Below are 22,615 nucleotides of genomic sequence, written 5' to 3' on the forward strand. Positions count from 1 at the left end.
ATCATGGCGATTCCCCCACCTAATGGAATGCAATGTGTTGTGGAGTGATCTAAAAATCGAATTTTCGGATTTCGGGCCACGGTTTTTTCGGTATCTAGCTCACTCCACACACACTAGCATTGATGGTAATGCATGCAAGCAAACATCCGAGACTCAGTGATGGGTAATTGTCGCCAAGTTCTCCGTTCAAAATGAACCTTCCTTATCTTGGACTGATGTGCAACCCGCCAGTCCAAATCAAATGACAAATGGTCATGTTTGTCACATGAACATCTACGCCTGGGGAAAGTGTCAGCTACCATGGCCACTTAAGCCTGCTAACAAACCCCCTCAGTGTTACTAGATGGATATTTTATGTCCAGGAATCCATGAAAAGGGTTTAACATGCATTTTCTTCTTTTGTTTTCTTTCTGCAGGTTCCACGACAGGAACGAAGCCCATCCTTTCCAGGTGTGTGAAAGAAGCCTACCAATTGGATGATGAGACTTTGCGTCATTCACCGATGATGAGAAAACTCACTCAAGGAGCTTTTCAAGATGGAAGATCTGCTGATCATCGCACATGTCTTCTCTACTCCGTCTTACGGCTGCACATGCTTCATTTCCATCGTAGACATGGAAATCAAGCATTGCAGAAAAAAGTGTCATTCAAATCATTGAAGCAATTATTGTTGTTTATGTTTTTCCCCCAGATTAAGTGCACTCATCACAAAACTGTGTCTCAAAGGGGCCTTGTATTAAGAGTGAAATATGTACACTCCAAGTCCAATCACGTTTGTCTGCAGATGTTTCTTAATGGCAAGAGACAAAAATCATGTTTGCTTTGGCTTTTCCCACATAGGCCTAATCCTGCACCATGAAAATCTCACAAAGTTAAAATTATAAAAAAAAAAATTAAAAAAAATTGGGACAGACCTGAAAGTAAACTTGAAATGATTTTTTTCATCACTTAAATGGTGCTGCTGAAAAGGGGAAAAGTTGCTTACAAATATGACTTTTTACTGGCGTAGTCAATGAAGAAACTATGCAGTTTGCAGATTTGTATGTAGTGGTTTGCCTTAAAAATGTGTACAAGCAGTTTGAGACCTCTTAAACGCACTGTTGTGATTATTGCACTTCGTCTTCAATATGTCTACATGTAGTACATCATGTCTTCAATTGTTTTCACAGCTGGTGTGAACGAGTTTCAGGTGTAAATATGGAGACGCCTGAGGGTGCTCATAAACTGTTGTCAAACTTCAACCAAAAGCTTGACAGCAAATTATAATGTGACCATAATGACGAGGGATTCATACAAAATCACACTGCATGTGTTTGCCATGGCTTGTATGAAAGTCAAGTGATCAAAATGAAAAAAATCTGAGCCAAAAATTTTCGGCCATCATTAATTGAAAATAATTTTTAACTTGATAAACTCAGACTTGCAGTGTAATTGTTATGGATCCACTTGTGCTATAAGTGGAACAATCCAATTTTGAAAGTAAGTGTGTGCACCTCAAAGTACAATTTCACACAGCTACTCCTAATCCAGGCATTCATCTTTCTCCATGGATGAGCTGAAATGCTGTGAGACGACAACTTACAAGTGGGAGTTGGAGGAATTTCCACTAGGCTAAGACAGTCAATTGACCCACTAACACCGCTCCAGGTAGGACTTCAATTGCGGTCACCAGAGATGGAATTCGAGGAAAGACCAAGAACTACATGTATCCATAGTAACTTAACCCTAACCGCCCTGAATCCTTCAAAATCCTCTTTACCAAAGTGGAGGAATTTGGAGGATTGAGGTTACATGGTAAAAGTGCATTACTGATTTCGTAAGATGCACTTTGGGAAAGATTTCCATATATACGAAGTTCACTAATTTTCCTCTGTATTGACTAACAAGCCCCCAGATAGCAATTTCATGTCATCAAAGTCAATTTGAGCAGTGAGAAAATACAAGCATTTTCTTAGAAAACTCTTAGAATTTTTCAGTCCAATCTCATAGGGTTTGTACACAGGGTGTTGAGTGAACTTCGTATATGGAAATCTTTCCTGCACTTTGTCAAGGTCTTGGGCCGGACCTTGTGCTGTTTTTGCCCAGCCATGCATAAATATGGGCCTGGATTATATGCTTGAAATCCTCCGCACTGCTCCAAAATGTCACTGGCTAAGCCTCAACATATTGACAGTCACTGCTGCAGGATTTTGCAGGACCAAATTCAAGAAATAATGGAGGAATTTGCAGGATTGAGGCTGTGCTATTTTTCCAAGGGGCCAATTGGAGGATTTTGCAGGATTGAGGCTACATCCTAGCAAAAAGACCTAGGGAATTGGGGTTAATATTAGATTTTGCCCTTCACTGACGTACATGTATAAACACTGTATACTCCGTGTGTTTGAGTCCCAACCGAGTGATTCTTTTTCTCACTGTCACTCGGGAGGTATCGCACTGAGTATACAGTATTTATTATATGTCAGTGAAGGGCAAGAGGTATTACTTATTTACATCACCCCAACGCAAATTCCATCTTATGCATAGAAAATTACTTCCTAAGCCTTGTGAGTTAGCTTGCCCATAAAAGAGGTCCATTTACTAGACCACGTCCATATGCTGGGCCCCACTGCCACCCACATGGAAAACATAATAAAGTTGGGTTTTTTTCCACAAAATTTTTACATGGAAAGTAGACATCTTGTTATTTTCCATCTTAATTTCCCTGTGTTTCTAAACCAAAAATGCAGTTGCAAAAGAGCCACTAAATGCAAATTGTATTGAGTTTTTCCAGTGGTTGTAGCAGGGCCTAGCATTCAGAGACGTCTAATATCCAGATTCCATGTGGAAAGAATGTTGTATCCAGACGCCACTTCTTTGGTTGCGTTCAAAGTGTATGGAGAGTTCCATGCATTTTTATAGTATTTTCTAACAAAATTGGAAATTTATGTTTCTCAGTCCCAGATTCATGTCTTTTCCACATTTTTGTGATCACTGACCTTCATTGAGATAATATATGGTGAAGAAAGTGGTGTCAGGATGCAACATTCTTTCCTTCCTTTTTATGGAGCCACTATTTAGCCACTATTTAGCCACTATTTCACTCACTGACATCACAAAAAGCTGTGGTACATGTATTTGCTATGCTGAGCTGTTTAGTCAAGTTAAATTGGACAGGAAAATGAAAAATATGTAAAAAAAAAAAAAATGACCAGGGTCTACAAACAACTCATTTAGCTTGATGCATCACAAATGGAGTTTGGGTTAAATAATGAACTGTCTATTTCAAAAATTGTTCGTTTCTGTTAAAGTTGCTCTCCCGGTGCTCTTTAACAAGTCAGATTTGTTTTCCTCTTAAAGGTAGAGTACATCATTTGCAGCTATCCAATACACAACTGACAAAATTAGTGTTGGAAAGCATAGTTGGTTTTAAAGATAGTAATTGCACAAAACTCCCTGTGAAATTGTTCTTTCTGGCATGCTGTCATTTTGAGGAAAACAACAAAAGAATGTCATTTCCAATGATGCGTCAAAACTTTGGAAATTTTCATTCGTAGTTGGTTTTTAATTTGGCAAAGCCGTGAATGGGTGTGCACAAGCGTTGACATGGCGCACACACACACGTGGTTGATATATTTCATCGGTTCAGTGGATGACATCACAGAGTTGCAATTGGCTGAATGAGAGCATGTCCCGGATGCTGATTTCGTGCGCAATTCAAAAACACAACTCGCCACTGTTGAATTGAAATCGAGATCCTAGAATATTGTTTTCTTGGAATATTCTGCATCCAATGAGCTAAAACTTTATCAGGTTAGTTGTTAAGCATCCTTCTTTAAATTGTGGACACTTTTGTTGCTTCAAAAAAAAAAATGCGCAAGTGATAAACTCTACCTTTTAACACAGGAGGTTCTAGAGAATGTTGGAGGATTGGAGATGGCAAACCCAAGCCACCATTACTCTACATGGACCTGGTTGTCCTTACCTTTCAAAGTACTGTACAAAGAATGTTCTATTAGACTCCTTCACAGTGGAGGATTTTGGAGGATTCAGAAAGATTCTAGCAAAAAAGTCAATTGAGTTCGGAATTATATGTATGCTTATATTGGTTATCATGTGGATGAAAGGATTGAAATTGCATACATGTACATATAGCTTGAAGAAACCTTTGGAGTGTGTTAAGTGGATTGTTAAACATGTTGTTTATGTAAGTATGATACATTTCAGTGTATTTGTGTTAAAGAATCGTCTTCCTTTTTTAACTTGTACAAGTTTTTTCCAGTATTGCTTCAATGATTGAAATGTACACACAGTGTTTCCTGATCCTCTTTGTCATGTGAGGAAGCAGTGAACACTTCCTGTTTTTATTTTAATTAGAAAAATGGCATGTTGCAGCTTTTAAGATGATCAGCATGTTTTCCACACTTGAGAAATGTCTGGGTGATGATTTCATCTTTGGCATTTTATCAAACCTGTTAACAATTCAAGTACATACAAAAAAATCACTTCAATTCCCTGTGAACAGCCAAAAACAGGCTACTGCATAATCATGCAATTAAAAATGATTATGCAGTTATTAAACTTTGCAGTATTGCAATGCAAGGCTGGTTCATGCTTGGTGCAAATTTGTGACATCACATGAAGTTTACCTGAATCAGCAAAAGTTGAACAAATTTCAGTGCCAGTGAATTTCACAGCGACCATTTCGGAACCTTCAAATTTGCTGTACATTCGCATTCACGCGAAGTGTTTATCAGCCTTTAGCAAGATGTATCTGGGCTATTCCAGTGTTATTTTAATGTCCATGACATTTTCAGAGCTCGGTGAATAAACCTAAAAATGTATTTTTCAAATCTTACAGATCCATCATCTGGTAATGGTCATTGAGATTACACAGAAGGAGTTTTGCATCATTTCTCGAATCTTCATCTTGAATCATTAAATAGATATGGTTAATTGGCTTTGTCACGGACATTACACTTCCTTTCATAACGCTGGAATTGCCCATCTGTAGTAATACAGTTGGGAAAGATATTTATAGTAATAATACACAACAAAACTTCATTAAAAAAAAAGAACATATTTTTGAACGTGTGGAATCCCTTTAAAAGAGGGGGTTTGTTTTGGGCACAGACAGATCAGCTTTGCAGATGAAACTCGAAAATAGGATGGAGAACACAACTTTCAAAACTTTGAGTTTGCCACTAAACTTCATTTGTTTTCTTAATCCTCTTTGTTGGAAACCCCTAGACTGTGGACAGATATCCCGCCAAGGGTCACAGTGGGAAAAGTGACAGCAACCAGGGCTCCATGTCCAGCCGGCCCACTGACCACACTGACCATGCTGACCATCGAGACCGACTGCAACTCGCCAACAAGGACTCGCCCAACCAGCGGCCCACGACCAGCCCGGCCTCAAGGCAGTCCAACGATCGGAGTAGCCCTCGTACGTATCGGAGTAAAGAGTCCTACTTGCAGCGGCAGAGGGAGAAACAAAAATGTGAGTGCCAAAGTCCACTTTTGAAAAATATTACTCTTTTTTTAACTCTAACCGCCCTGAATTCTTTAAAATCGTCTTTGCCAAAGTGGAGGAATTTGGAGGATTGAGGTTACATGGCAAAAGTGCGTTAGTGATTTTATAGGATGCACTTTGTCAAAGTCTTGGGCCGGACCTTGTGTTGTTTTTGCTGTGTTGGGTTATGCTTGAAATCCTCCGTACTGCTCCACTACATGTATGTCACTGGCCAAGCCTCAACATATTGACCGTCACTGCCGCAGGATTTTGCAGGATTCAGGCAGTGGTCGCCCCTCCACTGACAATGTTCAAGAAGGAATTTGCAGGATTGAGGCTATATGTTATTTTCCATGAGGCCAATTGGAGGATTTTGCAGGATTGAGGCTACATCCTAGCAAAAAGGCCTAGGGAGTTAGGGTTAAATATTCACTTCATTGTTTTTATGATAACATAATCTACATGGAACTGACTTAAAATGCCCTCTAAACCTATAACATGTACCTCAAATTCTTCAAAATCCATAAGGAAGTTTGGAAGATTTTGTGGGATTGAGGAAGGCAGAAAACCAGTTGCTACCACTGTACAAATGCCTTCATGCCCCTTTAAAAGGTTAAGTGTGAAGAATGTATTCATTGAATTTTCATACTTCGGACTTGTTTGGAGGAATTAAGAAAGTTCCACAATAATGCAAGTGAAACGAGGATTGCTGCGTTACTGGTACATTGATCAAGTCAAAATGCCAAGTACTATATAGCTAAGGATTTGAGGAGTCCTTTTCAATGAAGAGCTAGTTTTGTCCGGTTTTAGGACAGTAATGCACTTCCATGTTTGATGTCCCAATTTGTGTGAAAACGAAGACTGGTGGGTTTACTGCACAATGCTCGAGTTGGCATTCGGGAACCTTTCAATAAGATATACCTGCGAGGTTAGGGATAAGGATGAACAGTACATAATTGACATCTAGCCGGTAAATTGTCGCAGCTACAGCAGGTGCCATTTCAACCTAACATATTGGCTCACCGTGCTCAAGAAGTTAATGCAAAGTCCCAGCATTGCCTTTGTAATTTATTTCTTTGAGGAATTCACGTGCTGTGATAGCCGATTCTAGTTACACACGAGTCAAACATCAAACCCGGCGAACATCAAGCAATGCTGTAAAGAAACAGATTGTACATAGCTTAATTAATTGCACACAACCAAACCTATTCAATATATGGGGAAACAATGCAATACAAGTCACTTAAGCCCTAACCCCCTTGAGTGATTTACTATGAACCATCCTCACTCCTGCAGATTCCAAGACCATATGGTGACTCTACACCCAAACTGTTGGACTCTGATAATGGTGGTATGCCTGACCCCATGTAAAGCACAATCAGTTTACCAGCGCAGTACTCACTCCAACAGACTCTGGTGTTGGAGTTAGATTAGATGGGGATTGTTAAGAAATAATAAAAAAAAATGTCCCTGTGTCATTTTTCCATGGTTTCACTCTTTACAGCACTTGGTAGTTCACCAGCAGAAAATGCAGTCAATCACCATGGAACCAACTCCCACGTCACAGATCACGAGAGGCACATCAAAACGGTGAGCATGCTTTTGTTCATCTCTTAAAACACTCCTCTTTGTAATTTTTGCCCCAAAAAACACCCCCTCTCCCTCCCCACCCCCCTCAAAAAAACCCTGAGATTTTAAGGGATGTATGACTTTGTTTGTAGACGCATCGTTTAGGAGTTGACATCCTATTTCTAAGATACATTTTGTTTCCTGACTGGGCCTTTTGAGTCATCGGCAGTAAAGGTCTGTGAAAAAAAATATACTGAAGAATATCACCATGGCAAAATTTTGCAAATTAATGACCATAATAAAACAACAAAATTGAGACCTCAACTTCTAGTCAATAACTCATGCAAATTATTTTTGTGTAAAGACGAACACTGAAGTCTTTGACAAGTTGGTGTTTGGTACCAAGACGTCATACAAAAATGAACATGAACTTGCATGCTCTTATCTACTGTGCATATTGAACACATTTCAGGTCACAACCCTAATCAGCAAAAAAAAAATCTCTATTGAATGATTTTGGCCACTCATTTGCTTATCAGAAGATAAGCTTGGAATTCCTAGGAGTGTATAGCTGCCACACCCCGTGTAGGCATGGGTCATTTTCTCACTTTGTATGAACTCTTTTTGGTGTGTTTCTGTATGCTGCAGATCTTGGCAAAGGCAGGAGAATGGACAGAGCACACCAGCTCATCAGGGAAGAAGTATTATTACAACTGCAGGACGGAAGTGTCCCAGTGGGAAAAGCCAAAGGAATGGATGGAGAGGTGAGACAGCAGAAATTGGTGTCCTCTCCCCACCCCCCCCCTTCCCCGATCCTCAACCCCATCCCCATTCACCCTTCCTCCATCTGCCCTTCCCCATCCAACTGTCCCCCATCTACCTGTCCCCATCTGCCCTTTCTCCCATCCCCCATCCACCCTTCCCCCATCTCCCCTTCCCCCATCTCCCCTTCCCCCATCTCCCCTTCCCCCATCCCCTTCCCCAATCCACCTGTTCCCCATCCGCCCTTCCCCCGTCCGCCCTTCCCCGTCCGCCCTTCCCCCATCTACATTTCACCTTTCCCTCATTCGCCCTTCCCCCATCCACCTGTCCCCAATCTGCCCTTACCCCATCCACCTTTCACCTTTCTCCCATCCGCCCTTCCCCCATCCACCTGTCCCCCATCCTCCCTTCCCCCATCCGCCCTTATCCCATCTGCCTTTTACCTTTCCCCCGTCCACCCTTCACCTTTTCCCTCATCCACCCTTCACCTTTTCCCTCCCTTCCCCCATCCACCCTTTCCCCATCCGCCCTTCACCTTTTCCCTCATCCGCCCTTCCCTCATCCACCCTTACCCCATCTGCCTTTCACCTTTCCCCCATCCGCCCTTCACCTTTTCCCTCATCAGCCCTTCCCCCATCCACCCTTTCCCATCCACCTTTCCCCCATGCTCACTCAGATAATTAAGTGCAAGTATTTAAACACTAACTTGAAATCAAAGCACAATTTCGTTATTATTTTTTTTTTTACTTATGTACCTAACAGAGAGAAACTTCAGCGAGCTCTTGGCTCTAAAGAGAGACCAGTGGCCAAGGAGTCGCCGAGACCAGCTCAGAGTGGAGATGCAACACCTTCAAAAAGTAAGTTTTGTTTACTGTAATTTGCTTGATACATTGACAACTCAAATGATAAAGGATTGACACATTTGTATTGTTGCACAGAGGAAACAGACTGTACTACAAAACAAATCTAACTTATTGTGTGTCCAAAAAAACCGTCAAATTTGCTGAATCCTTGTTGCCAAAAATTGACGTCTAGTTTTGGTGGTACACTGCGGGCAACTGTGAATTTCTTGAATTCAGGTGTCAATGGACTGCAATCTGATTTGTATTACAGGTGATGCCAACAACAAGCATTCCATTGAGTCGTCCCATGAGAAACCCACCCCTTCTCCTCACCAGCACCAGGCTACCAATAGATACCCAGACAGACCCTCCGGCCGACCCCAGGACCGGCCCCAGAGCAAACCCCAGGAGAGACCCGTCCTCAGACCCCAGGACAGACCCGCGACAACCAGTGCGGCCACGCTCTCCCGTGCGTACAGCTCCAACAGCACTCAGTCGCAGAAGCGGCCCTCGCAGTCTAACCAAACTCCTTACAGCTCCCTGTCCAGGAGTCAGAACGAAGGAGTGCGGACTGAGCGCGATAGGAGACATGAGATGGACTACCCTCATCACAGGGAACACTCTAATGTTAATGATAAAGCCCGCAGCGGTAGCTCTGCTAGTAGCGGAGGTAACAGTAGCAGTGCTGGTGGTGGACTTTCTCTGGCCACTGATATTTATGGCCGACTTAAACCACTTGTGTCCTACTCAAAGACTGATAGAGATCGTACAGGTGAGATCATTATGCACACAATCGGTTTTTATCGTCAACAAACTTGAGTCCTCAAATCTGATTGGTTGATCCATGACAACATGGTGATATAATCCCAAGTAGCACAGTGCACATTGTATTCCGCATATCGTGCCATTCTAAGATGCGTGCGCTATTCATACTGCAGGCACATGCAATAGGATAAGTGCTGAAGTGTGTGTACAGCGTGCGCGCTAATCACCATTGATAACAGAATTTTCAATAATTGATATTTCTTGATTATCCCCATTAAAAAGTTAAAAACCATAAAGATGACACTAGATTAAAAAAAAATATAAAGTCCCAATTTTTCAAGTTTTCACTAGCATATTGCCCAAACGTTTCTAAACAAATCTCAGCACTGACAGTTTGTCCAGAACAAGTGGTTTCTTTTTAGGTTTTACATCGGGGGGGGGGGGGGGGGGGGGGGGGGGGGGACTGCCAATTCCAGCAAACGCAGAACACAAAGCATTTCCACTTCGCATTTTGTGGTGTTTTTATTTTCAGTCACAAGCACAAGTTGCCACCGAATTTTATTTCATTGTACAACAAACGTTTTACACAAAGTAACAGCACAAATGGGAGATATATTTTGACGAAATGTTAGATATTTTGATATGATTAAATAATTACTATCGGCAATAAAGATATCAAAATAATACCGAATAATCAGGTAAAATAAGTTATTCTTGTGCTTAGTACAAAAACTTACCTCGAGAGAGTCGGGGATAAACCTCCTATTGCGAAATCATTATTACGCACATTGGAATTCACGCATCTGTGAGTCAAAGCATCCTCCAAGACACCTCAGCTTGAGTACATCAGCATGTCCACTCGACGTATGCTAAATTACACCAATAATAAAAGCCGAAATGGTTTAAAGCATTACAACTGTGAAGGAAAAACTAAGCAGAGAACGCAAAATAAACATGCGGTAACTTGAGGTATACCATGAGGTTTTATGAGGTTTAACTATGGCACGTCGGGTTCAACCTCGAGTTACTGACTGTTTAATTTTGCATTTTTCCCTAATATCACATGCTAATTCATGTCCTTTTGGCCACAGAATCCCCACGCGTGAGAACCACACCCTCCCCAGGCACGCCGACGGCCACGCCCTCTCCACACCTGTCTAAGCCTCACCACAACAACCAGCTCAACCAGCAAAGTCTCCACCCACCCGTAGCACAGAAGTTATTCCCCGCCCACTCCCCGTCACTAGACAGACACGGGCATCCTCACCACCATAGCGACAGAGTCGACGAAGCTTTTGAAAGTAAGTTTCACCAGGAACATTTGGAATATTATAAAACTTCTTCTTTTTTTTCTGCAAATATCTTTGTCATGGTTGCCATTTGCAATACAATACCACATGTCTTATAGGCAGTGTGATCACACGTCATGCAGGCACTGTGACTAGTCAAATTCCATCAACAGCCAAAATTAAGTAGCTTATCAGTCTCTAACAATCTAAACATATGTATCAAGTTACACTAACAGTCACAGACAGTCAATCCTGCTTTATGTAGTCGGGGAGCTCTGAACTGTTAAAACAGTAACTTGATTGATTTTGATTGCTGGGATGGCTTTGATGAGTTCGCCAGCCAGAGAGGGAGGACTTTTTTCCCTTCAGGGTATTTTGGCTAGAAACCCTGCTAAATGCAGCACATGCAACACCTGTCAAAATGACAAGCCTGCCCAGTGTAGCAAGATCCAACAGGTCAAAAATTTCAAGGCCAAAATCTCTCAAGAGTCTGTGGTCACCAACTGCAGCATGATACAACTTTGGCATTGTACAATGGGACTAGCTGTCATTGTTTGAAAATTGGCCTTTAATCACTGGTGTTGATGGCAGGGTTAACGGTGAAGCAGCATTGAACTTGAAGCGATTCAGATTATGTACATTTTGCTTTAAACTTGTGTTTTTTTTGTCATTGCAGGGCTGTCCAACCATTCTCCCGTATCTGTAGCGTCTGTCTCGGATCTGTCCTCCCCGGCTGTCTCACAGCCATCTCCACGCAACCAGGCCTCCACCACCCCACTGCTGGCCCAACCGCAACCTTCCTCGCACCCCTCGCAATCCCGGTGTAACTCCCAGTCGCAGTCCCGCAGTTGTAACGCGCAGTCGCAGCCAGGGCCGCAGCCGGACTCGCGCTCGGCCACCCCAACATCGGTGGCCCACCCGCCGGTCAAGTTGAGCGGCGTGTCATCGGCAGACGTCAAGCAGGAACAGCCAACGCCGGAACTAGATGCTGAGGAGCCAGTCGTGGAGAATGAAGCCACTGTCGACAGTAAACAACTAAGTCCAATTTCAACAAGGTAAATATGATCTCACTTCATTTTCTCCTAAAAGCTAACCCTCTTGGGTATTTTGGCAAGTATCCTTGCTAAATGTAAACAACATGCAAACACTTTTTAAAACTCAGAAGCCTGTTCAGTGTATCGTGATCCATCAGGTCAAATTCGCAAGGCAAATTTGCTTCAGAATCTGTGGTCACCAACTTCAGCAGGATACAACTGTGGCATTGTTCAAAGGAACTAGCTCCCATTGATCTCAGAAACAGACTTTAACATCGGATGAACGCCATGGTCCAGTGGTTACGGTGTTTGACTCATGTACAAAGGTGCGTGGGTTCGAACCCTGCCAGGAACATGAACGGGGTTACAATTGTAAAGCTCTTTGAGATTGTTGATACGATGGAAAGCGCTATTTAAGCACAATTATTATTATTTGCACGAGTTGATTGGCTTTACCTTTTTCTACCCTACAAAATCCTTCAAATACATCGTGTTTGATTCTCAAGAATCTGGGAGTGCTAGGGCCAACCTGTTAATTGTTTGTGTGTATTTGTGTTCTTCGCTAGTCCAACACCCAGCCAGACATCGAGTCAGTCAGGCACAGGAGTGGCTAGCCTACCCACTACACCTCAGAAGCCTGCTGTCGCAACACTCACTCCCTCGTTGGCGCTGTGTTACACCGAGTCCTTAACGAAGCATGTGACCGGCTGGTCATCAGAGCTTATGGACAGACAAGTAAGACAAGATACTCATTTCATCTGGTATAAGTTTCACTGGTTCTAGAGGGCCGGTCTGTAGTCCTCTTTGTACTTGCCGGACCGACTCACTGTCACTTGTGAATTAGACTACCTTAAAGCTACAGTCCATCATTTGCAGCTGTCCAAAAAGTAACTGACGCAATTATTGTTGAAAAACATACTTGGTTGAAAGATAGTAAGAAGACTTAACTCCCTGTGAAATTATTCTTTCTGGCAAGCTGTCATTTTGGAAATCAACGAAAGAAGGCCTTTCCAACGGAGCGTCTTAAGACCCACCGTTGGAAATTCCGTTAGTAGTTCGTTTTTTATTCGGCGAAGCGAGGCAACCTTTGGCACAAAGCACACTTGCGCGCGGTTGCTATCATTCATCGCATCGGTGCACGACATCGCGTAGCTTCAATCGGCTCAGTGAGAATGCGTCTCGGACGCTGAATTCAGGCCCAATTCAAAACATCATTCAGCAACTTTTGATTTGAAATCAAGATCCTAGAATGCTGTTTTTCTCGGAATATACAGCTGAAGCTGAGCTGAAACTTCATCAGGTTAATTGTTCAGCACCCTTCTTTAGATTTTGAGCACTTTTGTTGCTTCAAACGGACAAAATGCAGAAATTACTAATGATGGACTGTACCTTTAAGTCTCATCATAAATTTGAGTGGCCCATAGGCTTTATTCACAAGTCGGCCATATTGATTTGAAAGCGAGGTGTAAAATCTTTTTGGAACATGCGAATAGAATTGAAAGTAATAAAACAAAGTTAATTACAAGTTAATACCAGTCTGCTCTGATGAGTGATTAAAAATTTGTGATTAATGATACGCTAATGTTTTAAGCCACATTTAAAAACCATTGAAAGTGAGGCTTGGAACGCATCTCATTCAACTGTTTACAAGGCCTATTTACACATGCACGATTTTTTTCGCAATGACTATGTCGCGCGGCAAGGTCGCACATGCGCGTGTGTGACGAGCAAATATGCGATACATGCACGATTTTGAAATTATTAGCACACTAAGTCGCAGGACTTTGTCGCGTAAATGTAAATTGATTTGTACATGTATATAAGTACGAGCGACATGATGGCGCGACAAAATCACGTGACAATCGCGTTTGTGTAAATAAAATTCAGAGAACATCATCAAAAAACGGCTTCATCGTGAATAAGGTCTATTGAGAGAAGACTTGGAATATGTCATTTTAAATGAATCATCTATTAATTGTTGCAGGCCCAAAGGTTATTTGAGGAGTCCCACACGCTTGGTGCAGAACTCTGCGCTAAGGTTTCAGCAGATCTGAAGTTTGCACGGTCACTCGTCAGGGTATCCGAGATACAAGCTACATTACAAGAACAGAGGTACATGCTTTCGTCCTTAATAATGTTTGTTGCTATTATATTCATGTGTATAATATCTGATAAAATATTACTTAATGCGGTCTTAATTTGGGCGATTCACAATGCAGTGCGGCACCAAAAGTTTGCCACGAAGAGTTCATTTTTCCCCAGTGCATTGTGGGAGATGGTCGACAATTTCGCAGCGTGGGATATTTGAACTTGTTAGTTTTTCCGGTCAGTAGCTTTGCAAGCATATGATGTGAGTATGTGTTTGCCCCTTTCTTTTCGTTTTATCAATATGGTGTTTTTTTGTAAGGCGGCAGAACGCTATGCCCCAATCTATAACAAATTTGCTCAAGTTGTCTACTGACACTCATTCAAATGGGCCATGTTTTGTCGACCGTTAACTTGAAAAATGGACTCTCCATGGCAAACTCTTGGTGGGGCACTGCATTGTGAATCGCCCAAATTGAGGTTGTACTCTCCTTTATATATGAGGCTATACTTTCTATACGATATATGAAAAATATAACTTACAATATTTTAGACTTCACTTTTCATAGTCAAGGACTAAAAGAAAAAAACACTGCTGAAAATTGATGTAACATCTTACTAGTCTAGAAGGCTGACCACTTTCATCAAACATGTGTGTAGCGTTGTGCCGAATATACCAGGGCTGCCCCGAATATACTGCGATCATCAACCGAATATTCAAATAGCTTTTTGCCGCTTTGAATATTCGGGGGAAAAAATATATACATTCGCACATGACTGTGATGTTAACTGACGATATTTTGGACTTCACTAAAGCACTTTGAGCTTGTTGATAAGATGGAAAGCGCAATATAAGCACTACGATTATTATAATTATTATGTTACTTTATCATAAAGGTACGGCGTTTTATTGTCAGGTGCCACTTTTTTTGTTAACGGTAACATATTTGTCGACGGCGATTCATTGTTTCCATCCTTTTAGCAGGTTAAAGCCCTTGACGGTTATAAAATAGTTATAGTCGTGTTCCCTAACATGGCCCACTTCGAAGCGTACCCAAATTTCTTCGTGTAGTGTTGCAAAACCTCTTCGTTAACTTTCTGTGAAATTTCAGTTAAAACTTTTGCTCTAGCTGGGCGCCACAGGCGAAAAATCAAAGTGCGCCACGTTAGGGGCCACGCCACGTTAGGGTACATCAACAATACTGAAAAACTCTCCGTATCGATCGCCACATGCAAATTTTAACTGGCGTGCTCTGCAAGCAACGTCTGACTGGCCTGGCATGCAGTTGCAGCTGGCAGTTTCGAATATCCAAATTTCCGGTCACACACAGTTTTGAGTAATCGAATACTAAATTATTCGAAAATGGCAGCCGTAGAATATACGGAATAGTGAATATATTTATCACCAAACAAATATCCGAGTAGCATTTTTTCAATTCAAATATGAGTATTTCCACACTAACGGGGTACAATTGACTGCAAATTTTGGATTTGAGAGGGCGACACTGAAGGGTACAGCAAAGCAAGATATTTTGTTCAGATGTTTCCTGCGCATTTCTGAAACCTGAGCATGTGTACATATAATATAGAAAACCTTCTTTGTACTTTTGAAATTGCAGGGGTCATCATAAAAACTATGTACGTAGCAAAAAAACAGAATTTTTGCTACAAATTGACAAGATGCCAATTATCATGTGCATGAATTCACCCAAATGTCATCTCATTGATATTTATAACCCATTAAGGAGTGCAAACAGCCACAATGAACACAATAGTGTTGGTCTTTAAGACACTTAGAGGTAACGTACGTAACGTGGACAGAAATGCTGTGACATTTTCTGTCCATGTTACGTACGTAATATTCTGCACATAATACCCTGTGACATCTGAAATATACAGTTAACTGTCTAGGTTTTTACAGGTAACAAGGCTGTAGGGATAAGAATGAAAAGGCACAATATTTGATACAGACATTTATTTTAATTATAACTTTCTGTCAATATTAACAAACTTTCTGTCCATGTTACGTACGTAGAACTGTGAGCATAAATATCTTGTTACATTTGCCTGGAAAGTGTTAAATTCTTTAAAAGCACAATCCTCAACAATGGGGTGGGAATGTACAAGTGGAAAAGAGGACTAACAACTTGATATTATTATTCTGCTTCATTTCCCAATCCCATGTCACACTTTTGTACACCTTTAGTGTGGAAAGGCCCACATTCAACAAATGTGGACAGTCTCAAGGAGCTGCACCCGATTTCACTAAATGATGCGACGCATCGCAACTCGGGTTACAACGTGTAACACATCGCAACTCGCGATGCATCGTACAGTCCATTTCACGAAACTTGCAATGTGTTGAACGCGTCGTAAGTTCCTTGACAACGGCTTAAAACATGTCGCAAGTTATGACGTGTCTAGTGGTCATCGCAAAATAAGAAGAGTCCTTTTCTTTTTTTCCTTTAAAATTGCATCACACGGCCGCCATTTTATTTGACGATTTAACAAATTTAGGGCGGAGATCCGACGACGCTTTGTTGAATATCAGATGACTATTTACTGTAGGCTGACTAAAGACATAAAACAGTCACTGAGTTGTGCTATAAATACACCTTCGCACTTACGACGTGTTTTGTGAAATGGATCGCAGGACGCGTCGCAGCTGCAACGCATCGTAGGGATACGAAGAGTTTGATAAAATCGGGTGCTGATGAAAAACTTCCACGTTATCATGATCAGATTTAATTTGTTGCTTGTCAAATGCCACATTTTTGTTGAAATCCACTTTCGCACATAATTTGAGAGCGTCCATGAGCAATATTAGCTCAAATTTCTCCTCAAAATACGAGCCATTCTGCTACCTGTTCCATATATTATTTTAATAAGCTCTTTGGGAATTTTGTGACAAGTGCAGGCACGAATTTGCAAACCCCAAAACTATCAGAACAGATTCTGCAAAGCTCAGCAATCGTAAAATGATGTAGTGAAATTATACCTTCAGCTCCAAGATAAGATTAAGTTCATTCCGTCATTCAAGTGATAAAACTTAGTTTGACTCCAGTTTTTTATTATTTTTTTTTCAGAATATTATTTCTACGACAGCAAGCAAAGGACTTAGAGAAACTACGGAACGAGAACGCCTACATGACGTAGTATTAGCCCCCATAGCAGCTGCTCGTGTCTGCTAGGTGATTGTATATAACTACCGGTATATAGAACATGAAAAAAAAATGTTGGAAGGAAATACTAAGGCAGCCACACATAACAGGTATTACTGTGAGAGTATACTGAGTCTGGTGACCGGTAAGGCAGAGTGCTCGGATCTAGGCAAGAATAAGTTACACAGTGCAGGCATGCAGCTATTCCTCGGATCCGCTGATTTCCTCAATTTTTTTTACTTCTCATGAATGCCATTAAAAATTGAAAAATACTGTACAAAGTCTTGTTTCCTCATTTTTTTCTATATTCCCAGTTGCATGGCTGAAAATGTAATGTTCAAATTCAGCTTATGATTATTGGAAGTACTGACAGTCTTTGCTGGTCCCATCCTAGTGTTCTCTTTGTACCCATCTGACTCATTGACTGACTGTCACTAGACAGCCGGGCAGTGCTGTCATATAGGATTACCCTGTAACGCCAATGATGGGCCAAATCTGAATAGCCATTCTGAGTCCATTGAATACATTTTTTTGTGACCTGGACTTGCTTTACTAGACTGCCTTGTCTTGTTTTGCTTCAGTTGGCGTTAGCTTTTTCTGGTAACTGTTAAGCAGGTCCACAAAATGTAGCCCCTGTAACAATAAATGGACTGTTCTGGATTTGGCCTTAAGCCCCGCCCACTGTTAGTTTGTGTTCATTTCTGTGGTCACCTGACCTATAGTCATGATCTGATTGGTCAATGGACACTGTTTGATCGACAGGCTGGGATGGGCCATTCCACAATTACTGTGCCACACTGCCCTTATCATAAACTGTATTAACAATATGTACAGCAAGCACTAGATACGGGCTTTGGTTGTGCACATTCTTTTGTGCAGTCCGCGATGAGTATTCTGCCTTGCCTGTCACCATTTCCGTTATTACGCCACATCCACGCTTGACATTTTGTTAAGTAGGTACAGTAAGCAATTTATAGTAATTATAGTGTTAATTCTATTTTTGTTTTGTTTATTCTTTTTTTACCTGATAGTTGGTGGCGTAATATTTTTTGTGTTCTTATTTTGTCTTGTTCCGATGTATGTGAACAAGTGTTTCACCAAATTAGGTGTAAAATTTATTGATTCCCCTTCCACATTCTAGACCCTCTTGTCTCTACAGTTCTCCGTCATTAACCAAGCACAATTTACTTCTTTAGTTTGCAACAACATTTACGCAGAGAACAAAAAAGTGGTTAAGCGCAATCAGGCCAATTGCCAAAAAAAAAAAACCTGTTTTAGAAAGATATGCATGTGACATGACTTATTCAATTTTTTGGCATTATTCAATGCAGCACTTGCATCAAATTCACGTAGCTACTCCGCAAATATTTTGTATACTTTAAATTTCCATGAAAATTGTTATTGGTTTTGCTGGGCAAAATACCCATTCATCGTAACCCTGCTAAATGCAACAGAAAGCAACCAAAATTTTTGCATACTGTTGCATTTAGCAGCCAATTCAAGTCCATATGTTGTGTTGCATCTTGTTGCATTTAGCAGGGTAACTGCTCATAGTGCCAAAGCAATACAACAGAATCCACTGTTGCATTTGGTTGCATTTAGCAGGGTAACTGCTTGGTGCCAAGGCTGGTATGCACTGGGTTCACTGCACAATGCAACAGAGTCCACTGTTGCAATTTGTTGCGTTTAGCAGGGTTCTATTTCAGCCAAGTTGCATTTTGTTGCATTTGGCATGGTGCCTAGAGAAAACCTGTCGGGGGATAGGGTTAAGCCCCACCCACTACACACGTGGGCAATAGCACGCCATTTTGCATGTTCCAGCTCTGCGCGTCCTACGCACGAGCTTACATGTCGGACTTTAGTCCACACACGTCGGATCGGCTGTAATTGGTCAAGGCGTCATTAGGCAGGGCTTAATTGATCGATCTTTTGATGAGAATGTTTAAAGTGAAGTTGAGGCACATTCTCGTTTCAGTGATTGATTGTTGAATTTGCATACCCACGGTGAGGCTGCATTAATGTGTGTTGCATTGTAGACATAACAAACATCCAATAATATGCCGTCATAAGGATGTACTTTCCACATGTACTTAAGGTGTCATTTCCTTTGGAGGGGGGGGGGGGTGCATGACAATATTGTTTCCCATACAATGGCAATTCCTGTAGAAAAAAGGGGGTAGCTTGTCATCTTTCACATTCTATTGAGCTCAATGTTGAGTTTTGTTTGGTGTTTTTTTTTTGTGTGTGCATCTTGTGAATCAATGGTGGGACCATTAATCTGACCAGTGCAGCTCACTTCTCACACTTTCATATTACCTCTTACAAAAACATGTCATTGAAAAGGGAGTGATACGGCATCTCTATGGCTTACTGACAAAGTTTGAGTGTATACTTTCCTTGGGTCTAAACAGAAATTAAAATTGTACTCATATCTTTGCTGCTTAACGAAAAAAACCTCTGTGGTGTTATTCACATTTTTCAAAGCGGCAGGACCTTTTAAAAACTGATTTTAGTGATATCTGCCAAATCTCTTTGCTGCTGCGTAGGCTGTATTGGGCCCAGGATCTCAAACTGTAAGCCATTTGCTGAGTATGCCTGTATCTTTCAAATCCAGACCCTTCAAAGCCAACTGTAGGTTTTTGAAGGATTTTGTTGGATTTAGGAAAGTAGAGCCCAGCTGTCATTATACTTACATGTACATGGCGATAGATGGCAAAAAAACGCTATCAGAAATACTTTGAAAGTAATGCATAAAGTGGACTACATTTGTACGATTTCATTTTTTTTTTCAGCGCAAATTGGACACCACCATGATGTTATGCTGTTATGTTTTTTTTTCCATTTCAGTTACATGTACATGTACAACCAAACACTAACAAACTAAAACATTAAAATGTTTATAAGGAACCTCTATTTGCAAACCTTGTTACGAAGAGTCTTGGTTTTTTTTTTTTGCCAATGGCATTTGAGTCGGGGTCACTAGAGCTACTTGAATTTTAGACACTTTAACAAAATGTAGCAATGCGGAGTGTAGAAGGGTTTTTACCGACAACATGTCGATACATATTCATCAATAAGTCAAAATATGTCAAAATGAAAACCTGAGTATGCTCATTTTGTTACATATACAACTGTAGCAACAAAATACAATCAGAAAAGTTTGTCAGACTCATTTTGTGTTCTCCAATAACATTTGTCCTGTGAAATAAATTTTAATTTAAATTTATGTTATTTTTTTAATTTGGGTACATGAATCACACTTTGAACATTTCTGGTAAAGTGAACGAGTAGCGTTTTCAGTTTTAAGATCAAATTACTAATCTATTGGCCTCCCATAACATTAAAAACTTCTCTCAAGCTGCACATTTAAGAATTGTTTGGAATTCCAATGTGAAGTGTGTGGTGCAGTACCTAATGGGGGGAAGTATTGCAGAGCACCATGCGTATGGCTTGAGTTATAAAATTGCTTAGTAAAACAAAATCCAGCACTGCAAATACTGAGACTGTTGTAAGCAATTGGCTTATGCAAATCCTGGGAGAAACAAATAATACTACAGTGGCAGAACTGGCCAGAGTTACTTCTTGTTTTCTGTGAATATACAAAAAAAACACACCTAGTACACCCAAGCTTACTGTACCAGCTTAACGCAAGACGTTGTTGGCTTTTATTAGCAAAGAAATCCTGTACTCGCTGTTCGGTATACATATTTTGTGCTTTGTATTTTGAAGAAAATACTCTCACTGCTTCTGAATGTGTGCACTCTCGCCATGTTCAGTTAGTACCAAAACAATTTTAAAATGTAAACCCAAATTTTATGATCTTTGTAAAAAAAATAATGGAAGTTTTGGTTTGTGCTTCAGTTGAGCAGTTGTTGAACTTGAGTATACTTATATGCAAATGTGATAAATTAAAGCCCCCCTGTGAAAAGGAGTTAAGTAAAAATAAGTATCGTTTGCAAGGCAGGTTTTAAGCACTTACATGTTTCTGTACATGAATCTATTATGTGATCACTGTTAATTGTGAGACACCACAAGCATTGCGGCAGCGATATTATTCCAACCAACCGTCAGTCTCACAGATATAGTCAAGCAACATACATGTACATGTACTCAGTTTCACATACATTGTCCACTAGCTTCCTAGTTTACTCTATTTCAGTTTACTTTTGGCAAAGTAAAAATACAGGCTTCAGTTTTGAAGCTGATCAGTGCATTTAGTTGATAAACAGTAAGGGAATGCATATTCATTCGCAACCATACAGCCTTAGATCTAATTATTAACTTATCAAAAAGGGTTGTCACATGAGGACTAATCAAAAATAGTCACTACACCCCCCCCTTTCCTCCCCACCCCCCCCCCAAAAAAATCCAGTTTTTCCCACAGCACACTTCGCACACTTGTGTCCAATTTATCAATGTACAACTTTTACACTATCATTTCACATGGAAAGTTATGTATATTGTGTGCAGTAGAAACATTTGTTGGCTGTCATAATATAATAAAACTTAGGGAACAATTTTTTTTTGGGGGGGGGGGGGGGTGGGGTGGATGGGGAGGGGGGTAAATATAGATAAATCACAGAGATTTATGTTGAAGAGGTTCTACCTCATTTTTGATCAGATTTGTTGGCACTTACTTTGTGTTGTATTTTTCCTATCCAAACAGACAGATTTTATCCCAAAAATAGTATATTTAATTGTCAGCTGTTGTTTCACAAGGTGATGTTTACACACATGATTTTTTGCCACATCAAAATATTTTCTTCAATACTTAATTTCACCATAAAGTGGTGGTAAAACAGGGGCAAGACCTCTGAAAAAAAATAGCTAATTGTTGCGTGGCAATTTCGCAAAACTAAATAAAGATAAAATTTTGGTTAATCTGGCTCGATCGCTTGTCAATTTGAATGACATTGGAAAGCCAGAAAAACCAAAGTGGTTCAGAATTGAAATTTCTTTTGTATGATGTTTAAGATGGCTTTAAAATTGTTTTGTTTTCTTTTTTGTTTTCATTTTGTTCCTGGTTAGTATTATTGCTGGGCTACACGATGTCATGTGCAACCTTTTGTTAAAATTTATCATGCCAAAATAATTACAGGTAATTGTGGTCAGGAAAATTAAGTATGGGTAGCGCATTGGAATAGTTTAAGCATGGATGCTTGCAAACACTGTCTAAACAGACTGCAAGCAATCATGCAGGTAGAACAATATCTGATCGTGTGTAAGTTTTCCAGCGTAACAAATATAATGTGTAGTTGATGTGGGAATGTAATACATCAACATGAGTTACATGATAATGTTGTTTTTTTTCCTGTGGGGTTATCTAGGTCCCCAGCTATCTTCAGTGGAAATCTGAAGAGAGAACGATATGGGGGGAAAATGGCAGTTGTTTTGTAGCTAGCATAAAGAATTTCTCTTTTATATAGGTTCTTTGTTTGCCATTTGTTATGTATAAATCAAGCCGCCTCCGACATGAAAACAAAATAAAACTGTAATTATGAAATTCATTAAGACCTTTGCTTTGTTGTCTTATTGAGTGATGACTTCATTTTAATACATGTATTGTGCAACCAGTTTTATATTCGGATGGTCTGTCATTTTATTTATTAATGTTTGGCTG

General features: G+C 40.5%; 1 protein-coding gene across 1 annotated transcript; it reads left to right on the forward strand.

Moving 5' to 3' along the window:
* Positions 1–22,506, forward strand: LOC119721272 (WW domain-containing adapter protein with coiled-coil-like). The gene is made up of 12 exons (XM_038191262.1): positions 1–163; positions 417–450; positions 5,227–5,476; positions 6,993–7,078; positions 7,706–7,821; positions 8,582–8,676; positions 8,933–9,433; positions 10,518–10,727; positions 11,392–11,770; positions 12,316–12,484; positions 13,734–13,861; positions 16,921–22,506. Exons 1-12 carry the CDS (start codon positions 123–125, stop codon positions 16,988–16,990), a joined length of 2,079 nt encoding a protein of 692 aa, XP_038047190.1. The 5' UTR covers positions 1–122; the 3' UTR covers positions 16,991–22,506.
* The last annotated feature ends 109 nt before the right edge of the window (positions 22,507–22,615 follow it).

This window comes from Patiria miniata, unplaced genomic scaffold, assembly GCF_015706575.1.
Source record: "Patiria miniata isolate m_02_andy unplaced genomic scaffold, ASM1570657v1 HiC_scaffold_13, whole genome shotgun sequence".
Taxonomy (NCBI): Eukaryota; Metazoa; Echinodermata; class Asteroidea; order Valvatida; family Asterinidae; genus Patiria; species Patiria miniata.